Here is a 9,314-nt window from a genome sequence, read left to right as displayed (position 1 = left end):
GTGGAGGGTTTCATGCCGTTTTTCCGTTTCAGACACTTTTTTAAATATTGCTCTATCTTAAAGTCTCTCCTTCATATCCTATAAATTCAACTTTAGTTCTAGAATTTATGTCAGATATTTGTTAATTTAATTACACGAAAATATAATGTCTTTATAAACCAATTTTTTGTGCTGTGTTAAATGGAATATAACTCCTAAAGTCATAGACAAGATTTGGAAGAAATGATTTACACCGAATCGATAGAATTTTAAATCAGAGTTAGTTGAGGCACTTCGTCGTAAAACATGGTAACTGCAAAAATGTAAACTTTTACAATATTAAATTCCTCATTTGTTCAAACATTTTTACATTAATATTAAAATTACTCTCTTAAGAACACAAATTTCCTAAATATTCTTTAAAAAATGTATGGAATCAGCCTGTTTATTACAGTAATACTTATTTTTTTCATAGTAGGGTGGACTATTAGTAATATTACAGGAGTTAAAAAGTACTAAAGTACAAGTTACTATTGTACAAGTCAGTGTAATTGTATTAAGTTAAATCGACAAGACTAATAGTATTAGTTTGTACTTTATTATGAAACGGGGACCAGGCTTCCATGTATTGAGTAAAATTATGACCAACTAAGTGGAGTAAGGTGTTTCTTCATCTTTTTTTATACTTACCACTCTACCTGACTTTGAGGCACCTCACCATCATTTTACTTACCACCCTACCTGACTTTGAGGCACCTCACCATCATTTTACTTACCACCCTACCTGACTTTGAGGCATCTCACCATCATTTTACTTACCACCCTACCTGACTTTGAGGCACCTCACCATCATTTTCCTTCTTTATTTCAAGCTTACATTTTAATATTTCTTGAAATATCCATAAAATTGTATGTTTCTGACTTCTGTGTATAATTTAGTTTACATTTTAAACAGTATCTATTCTTTCATTTCTTTTTTCTTAATTTTTTTTTCTCATTCACAGCGAAAATAAAAAAAAAGAACATACAATTTTTATGAGATATATTTACTTCTTTTATGAAAATAATTCTACAACCTATTCTCTGTTCAACTTGGTTTGCCAACCATGCAGTCTAACTTGGTTGGTCAAAGAGAAGTTTGCAAACAAAATTAGTTGTGAGAGATATTTATCTTTTTCTTGCAATTCTGAGTTAGCGACATTGGAAGAAATAAATTATAACAAAGAAAGATTTGCTCCAAAAACGTCAACATTTTTCACATATGAATTGGTTGATGGGCACATATCTGGCATCACGTCAGATTGTAAACCTTCCTTCTAACAAGTGTCTTGTGATTGTATTTGATAATACATCCAACTTAAAAATAATTATCCAAATAGCTTTTCACACAAAATATTTAGGATTTACTGATATATAGCGTATATTTTTTATTGAAAACAGTATTAACTCTTTTTCTCAAGTTTTGAATGTACTTTTGAATTATTCTTTAAAATTTTTCCTTTGTGCCCATAAAATCGCAGAACTAAACACCCTCCTCAATCAGTTCGCCTAATAAAAGAAATCAGAAACGATCAAGATAAAAAAAAAAATTAAAAACGTTAATGTAAATTGTCCACATTATTGTTTAACCACATGAAATTTGCTAAAAGTCCCAGTTTGTATCAGTAATTTAATCGAAAATGGCCTTTATAGAATCGATTTTTTAAAAACGGGTCCAACGATTTTAATTAAACTTGTTATATATAAGTAAAATTAAGTAGTCGTCTAGGTCTTATCCTTTTGAAATAATCTGACAGGGCTTACATGCCGAATTTTCAAAAAAGCTTTCTTAAAATTACCTTTAATTTTGTTTATTTGAAACAATAAACCATATTTCATTATTAGCAGTATGAAATAATAGATAGATATAAAATATGTAAGAATTCGATAATTAACTATTCGAGAAAATTAGTGTTTTCACGTTTGTTATGGTCAGATTTTACTTTCATTCACCTATATATGTGCTATGTAATTGAAATACCAGTACGAGAAAAGAGAAAATAAAAGGTAAATTTATTTAAACAATTAAATTCGTAATTTAATTCAACAGTTAAGCAGCCTTTGCCTGCGTTTCACGCCTGATAATAGGTTGGTACTCTACAGGGGTTCTCCTCCCTTGGGTTATTAGTCAAGTACTTACACCCAAGTAATTAATAGGTAGTACGATTGCCAACCAGGAGCAGGTGTGATACCTACCCAAACACTGGATGACCAATAGTACGTACTTATTCCTGGTCATAAGATAAGTGAAGGAAAAATTAAACACATCTGGGACATCAAAAGAGAAGCCGACCAAGGATCAGAGGTTGTCAAATAGGACATTTTCCCACCCCTCTGTCCGTATGGAGGACGGTTGCTTTTAGGGGGTGGGGCTAGAATTGGCCAATGAGGAGGGAAAGATTGCAAGGTAACACCCCCTTACGACCGATTGAGGGGGCGGAAATAAGGGGTGGTAAGGAGAGACAGAGGTAGAGACAGTCGGAGGAGAGCCACAGAGAGAGGTAGACATACATTGGACAACCAGGCAAGCACACTTAAGGCAGAGAAGGAAGATCCACAGACATGGATCCAAAAGTGGAAAAGAAGTGCTGTCTTGCATGTTGCTCTCTGAGACAAACACATAAGATAAGTAAAGTTCTCGGTTGGTATTTTGAGTGGGAATAAAAATCAGAATTGATTCAAACTTAATTCAATATGACTATAAAAGATCTCGGCTGGTATTTTAAGTGGGAATAAAAATCAGAATTGATTCAAACTTAATTCAATATGACTATAAAAGATCTCGGCTGGTATTTTAAGTGGGAATAAAAATCAGAATTGATTCAAACTTAATTCAATATGACTATAAAAGATCTCAGCTGGTATTTCTCAATTCATAGCATAGTAATTAAACTTTAAGTAAATAGGTCAACCGTAGATTATTATAGCTCAAATTGTATATAGTTGTAAATATAAACTAATGCAAACTAGGCTTCACATTATATTCTAGAATCCCTGCATGCCACCTCATAATCATAGCCTAATAAATTGGTAAACATGATACCGTTGAAGAAGACCTCTAATGATTAATTACATCTAGCATAGCATAGCAAGGGGTCTATGGTATTTAGTCCTTGGATTAAATACATTACATACATTTTTAAGAATTTTAAGTCGATTCCCATCAGGAACAGATAGAGATACATAATACATACCTAAATATATAGATAAATAAAATGCAGTCGTGGAACTTCCAGTGAGCCTTAGAACAGCTTTGAATAGCCGCGACATAGAATAAGAATATACCATATATAGAAAATATAGTGAGGGAAAGTATTGTTATCCAGAATAATAAAGAAATTACCATTTAGTTCATTTTTTCAATTTCATCTTTAAGTAGAATGGAAAGTGAAAGTTGTGTGCGCATCACCAGATTTTTTCACTACTTACATTCTGGAAGTTGGGAAGTGGTTATCAATAAAATTAGCCAAAATATTCAACAATAATTATAATAACATGATGTGCATTCAAAAAATGATTGTGAAACAGGATCCAATTACTAGATTAGTAACATATCAGTGTAGTTCAGTGTTTCCCTTAGTGTGCTATGCGTATCTCAGTGGTTTGATGAAGCATCAGGTTTTGACCGCGCGTTCCAAGCCGATACGTTCATTAATTGTCTGTAGGGAGACTTGTCGTTGTTATAAATTTTTCGTTAGGAGGGGTTTTACTGTATGGTCAATAATGTGGTACTCAGTGCTTAGAAAATTATAAAAGTAGTACAGAGAGGACGGGAGTTCGGGAAACACTGCTATAGCCCTGTCAGGCTTCATCAGAGCAAGCAGCATGCTCTATTCCATTTTGTGAACAGAGTGTACGCCTGAAGTTTCTATAGGCACTGTTCGAGACAGTTCCATCTGTTACCTGAGAACAATAGTTCGAATTACTAAATTGTTTTTTTTTTTTTTTTTTTACTAAATGTGAAATAAATAAACCATTAAAATTATGACTCAATTATATAAATATAAATTTCAATACACATACAAAAAAAAAAAAAATTGACATTATTTCAGTTAGGAATAGTTATCATGCTTGGAACAACAACAATGTCCAAATTCTGAAAAATGGATTCGAAAAACTGAAAGTGAAGGCTTTCATAAATGAGGATGGTCACATTACTGCTTTTCTTGAATAGTGGCACTTCTGACTCAATGCTAATTTTACAGGAAAAGTATGTAATCTTTTTTTTTTTGTATAGAATAAGAATTAAAGATTTTTGATTGTATTAAAAGAGTTTAAGTATATATAAAATCACAAGAACCAAAAGTCGTTCCCTGTAAAATAGACCAAACAATTTTTTGAAAACTCAAATCTAATAAGTTTCTCTCGAAACCCTCAAATATGCTCTATTAACCTCAAATGTTTGCAGTATTCTCAAAAAGCAATTGGAATTGAAAACGATCAAGGGAAAAGATGAATAAAACGTAAATTTAAACATAGCCATTGTCGGATTTAAGTAATCCGAATTTTTCGGTTATTTTTTGGTTTTGTATAAAGTCGGGGTCGGGGGTCTCATTTTCTGATGCCTAAGCACTATGCAAGCTAGGACCTGGCCTGTCCCTACCATCACGCCAGAGTCCAGGACACGCTGGCTAGCCTCTGAGAGAAAAGGATGTCTTTTCAGACACCAGGCGAGGATACATGGTTTTCACCATTTTGCCAACCACTGAACCTGCACCGGACAGCGGCTAGAAGACGTCGCCAGATAAGCACATAATTTCCATTAGTCCTATGAGACCCCATGTTCTGTAATCATCTTATATAATGAAGCGAATTTAGACTAACACACTAACCATAATTGCTCCTCCAGGGATTAATACTTTTAAACTAGAAAGAAATATATGTATGTGTTCATAATCAGAAAGTCTCTCACAATTTTCAGCCCTCCTTTTCCATACTAATAATTTAATTATCATCGTAAAATACACCCGGGATACCTGAAGTATAGCACGAGCAGGTCCCGATGTAAACAACCATTACCAAAAATGATACAGTCCACTATGATAAAAAAATATCAATCAGAAAAAAAAGATCAATAAACTTACGTTGTTAAAAGTAATTAATGGTATGAAAACGATAGAGTTTCCATAAGCTTCATTGGATAGATGTCCATTATGATTGAATTGATGCCAACCTTCATTGGTGTTGTAACAGTGTGCTATTTTTAAGAAGAGATCCTCCGGAATTTTGTCTTGACACTAAGATTCATAAATAATTAATGACTATTTTATTAAACTAATTATATGATTTTTATGAGCGCATTAGTAATATAACTAAATAATTTTTATGAATGAACTGTTCAAGAAATTCTCACCTCTTCAACTGGAAATTCTTCCTCTGAAGAAATTATTCTTATACTCTTCCACATTAAACAACCGATGTAATTTAGTAATTTCTTTTTATCTGTGATATATTTCACGGCACATCCGTTTAGCTTGTTACCCAAACATTCAGAAGGCCCATGTTGGCAGCTATATTGGTACAGTTCAGCATCAATCTTAAATTGAAATGAAGTTATTGAGGTAATAGTTATAGTCTATATCTCTAATGTTCATAAAGAGCAAGGGTAGTGTTAGAGGTAGTTAGGGGGTTAGTGCATGCTAATAGCAACCTGATATACAGAAAAAGAGGTAAAGGAATTAAAACAGACCCTCACATTATCAAGGAGGATCCGAGATGTTGAGAGGTCACTTCAATTTCTAAATTAGTTAATTGGAATGGTTCTAGTCTAGATAGTACCTAATATCGTGACTATTCACGAAGTGAGTGTGCATCAGTACATCCAAATTTTATGTTAGTAGAAATGAAAATTGGATGTCGTGAAAGAGGCCTATGCAGTGAAAAACATGTCATTTTTTTTCTATGGTCTTTTAAGTGAGTGACAATGACTTAAATTTGCATCTGTTTATTTACTATCAATTGAGAAAGTGTGTGATTTGTATGATCTTCAATTCATATTGATGTCTGTTTATTGACAGCCTATGCCATCACTGATGTATTAGTAAGCTGGATCTAACATAAGAAAAATACAATAAGAAACAGTGTCATTCTCAGAGGCATAAATATACTGTGAAAATTTACATATACCTGCCTTATAAAGAAACTTTTTGTATTATTACCCATTCTTTACTAATTAATAAGTTGGTCTTAACAAACACCACCAACATTTAAGAGAACTTGAAGCTGTCGTGACATCTCTGGCTGAGAAGCATACATAGCACTTTCTTCAATTATGAGGTACAACCCATAAAGAGTTCAGGGGTTCATTATTGTTTCATAAACGGAGGTCATTTGTTCGTTTGTTCATTCAACCGCCAGGTTTTCCCAACTAAGCGTACACGCTTTAAAGGGGGTTGTTACCCAATAAAAAAAACAGTATAACTTAATAAATGAATAAAAATTTTTGACATTTTTATTTTAGTGAAAGCATGACAAATAACAATTGTAAGATAGAGTCATGCATTAAAACAGAATTGTGTGTTCTACACTATCGTCTAGCATACACGTTAAGTAATAACTTAAAATGTTAAGTAATAACTTCTCATTTTTATTTTTGCTATCATATGTTTCAGTAGAATAATCATTGATGATTGTTCCTGAGGGTGGCTTGTCAGAACGATACATTTTAAAGTAATAATAAAATATTGGTGAAGTTATAGCAGTCCCTCCTAACTGAATTTACATTTTTTACCTTTTATTAAAAAGATATTAAACTAATCCTTTTATATCCAGTTTAAGTAATGCTGAATAAACGATGATACTTACAACTTTTACTTTACCATAAGGCACTAGTTCCATGTTGGATAACAGGTTAGCAAAGTCGTAATTGGTTTGTCCGTACGTAGGAATTAACTTTTGAAGAAAAAACTTGATAGTGTCAGAACATAAACTTTCATAGTACACGGTTATTGGAACCTGAAATATAAACAAAAATAAATAATGTATATAACTAACTTTATAATATGTTTTACATACACATACACATGCCCATAAATAGACAATAATCAAATATAATGAATTAATTAAGGATTAGTGATATTGCATCCATTGTTTGTTAAAGGGGGTTATCTCCACAGCCTTTAGAAGAGGACATACTATTACTCATTTTTTTAAAATTTCGTTTTGTTTATACTGTATTTGAAAGTTAAATAAAGTTTCTTTTTTCCTTTGGCAAGTTTAATTTTTCTTTGCAAACACTATTTATTTCCTCTTAAATGGGTTTTGATATTTGTCTTTACATACGTGAGAATCTTATCTTTACTTACAGTAAAATATTTTAGATTGCAATAGATAGACCAAATAATGAATCCGATTAGAATGTTTCTGATTGTCAGACTTAAAGTTTTCTTGAAATTTGAACGTCTGCCACCTTAGATAAATTTTATGGGTCAACAACCTTTTAATATTTTGCAAATATTTTTTCATTGTTTTCTTCACTATATCCTGTTAGAAAATTAATTCAATTTTAAACTTAAGTGTACTATAAGTACAGCAAATGTCCTTAAAAAGGAGGTTAACTTAAGTACTTAAGGTACAAGTTTCCGGAAGTTCATTTTAGTTTAGAAAAAAACTAAAGTTTTTTTTATTTTTCATTCAGTGCTAAATATTCTTAGAAATACCTACACCACGAAAAAAACTTAACACCTCACTTTTTTAAAGTAGAGTAAATTTGCTAAAATGTGAGCAGTAATAAGAGCTATTTACATTCAATAGTTACAGAGAATTTATTTATTTTTAATATGATATAAGGCAGATAAAAGCGATTGTGATGTTTGCCTATAGAGTACAGTTTTACAGTAAGCAATATATATTTTTTTAATTTACAAATAACGAAAAATCAATTTCTTTTATTTTTTGTTCTTTTCGTTTGGTAAATATCATGGAAACTACATGGAAAATATTCATTATAATCCACATCATGGTGTATTTAACGAGGTTCAATATAATTCTTAATAGATATGTGTACGTCTATACTTTTTCAAATTACGAAAAATCAACAATTTATTTGGCTAATTTGATAACTACTTATCTTATGATTTTGTTTTCGTATCCTTCATTAAAATAAAATTAGTACATCATAGATATACAATACATGAAATGTATTATATATACTTTACTGAGTATCCTTATCTTAAAATGATAATCATTATGCATTATTAATCTCTAGTTCGTGATACATTTGACGAGCTCCAATTTGAGTGAGTTACTTGTAAATCTATTAGATCCTGAAGTATCAATTTTTTTTTTCAAAATGAGAGAAAGATTTAGGTTGTTCCAGTATAAAATGAACTTTCGGTGACGTGTACTTAAAATCCATAGCTACTTTACAGACATTCACTGCTGTAGCACGTGAGAGATAATATTGAATTATTTTTAAACAAAAACCAGCGACAGAAAATAAGGCAAATGTTTATGAAATATAACGAGGTTCTTTTTGGTACATCATGGGGTTCGGATAGATTCACCATCTAAAAACTATTTAGGACATTAGTTTGTGCTAAGCTGGATTATGGGTTTTTTTATATATCGCTCTGCTGAACCCTCACAACCCTGCTAAACTCGAAACTTTACATCATAAAGGAATCCGGATTGCAACCGGAGCATTCAGAACCAGCACCATTATCAGAATTTGCTCAAAAACAGGTCCTCCCATATCATTTTGGAGAAAAAAACTGGTTATAAATTAGGTTTACCAGTTATTTCAGCAAAAAAAATTATCCAACTTACAAATATCTTTCTTTGGCAGAAAGAATCACTTTGGCTATCTCAACACTTAAAGCAATTCCGTTCATGAACCCTAAAATTCGAAACCCTCCTTGGACTCTAAAACAATGCTACATCTGTCCCACATGCACCAAAATAACACCACATCACACCTGTTGAGTATAAAGAACGGTTGCCGAGTCTTTTTGAAAATATTCCAGAATATTTTTTGATATATACTGATTGTTCTAAATGAGAAAGCTCAACCGACTTTTCTTTCGTTACCCGCGATTTAACCCACAAATTTAAATTACATAAATTATGTCCAATATATACTCGACGCGAAAGCATCAGCCCTCCATTTTTGTCTTTCAATAATTCAAAAGGAATTGTAATAATTTCAGATTCACTGAGCTCTCTAAAAAGTTTAAGAAACATAGTAAGAATAAAATTAAATCTGATATAATTTTAACGATATAGTAATAAACGTTAGGCAATTACCTAGTAGGATGCAAATGAAAACTAATGTTACTGAAGTTACATTAATCTATATA

General features: G+C 31.7%; 1 protein-coding gene across 2 annotated transcripts in view; it reads right to left on the bottom strand.

Moving 5' to 3' along the window:
- Positions 1-3,490: 3,490 nt before the first annotated feature.
- Positions 3,491-9,314, bottom strand: part of LOC106685982 (GILT-like protein 1) — a 9,860-nt gene continuing 4,036 nt past the window's right edge. For both annotated transcript variants that reach the window (XM_014429042.3, XM_067049484.1), the window contains exons 2-5: positions 6,823-6,972; positions 5,372-5,554; positions 5,103-5,255; positions 3,491-3,921 (exon numbers count right to left, since the gene is read on the bottom strand). In XM_014429042.3, the coding sequence (XP_014284528.1) occupies positions 3,820-3,921; positions 5,103-5,255; positions 5,372-5,554; positions 6,823-6,972 (588 nt within the window). In that variant the 3' untranslated portion in view covers positions 3,491-3,819. The remainder of the gene's footprint in view (positions 3,922-5,102; positions 5,256-5,371; positions 5,555-6,822; positions 6,973-9,314) is intronic.

This window comes from Halyomorpha halys, unplaced genomic scaffold (genome assembly GCF_000696795.3).
Source record: "Halyomorpha halys isolate HHAL.00 unplaced genomic scaffold, Hhal_1.1 Scaffold764.1, whole genome shotgun sequence".
Classification (NCBI taxonomy): domain Eukaryota; kingdom Metazoa; phylum Arthropoda; class Insecta; order Hemiptera; family Pentatomidae; genus Halyomorpha; species Halyomorpha halys.
The sequence above is the reverse complement of the archived record's forward strand: the minus strand, read 5'-3'. Positions and strand labels throughout refer to the sequence as shown.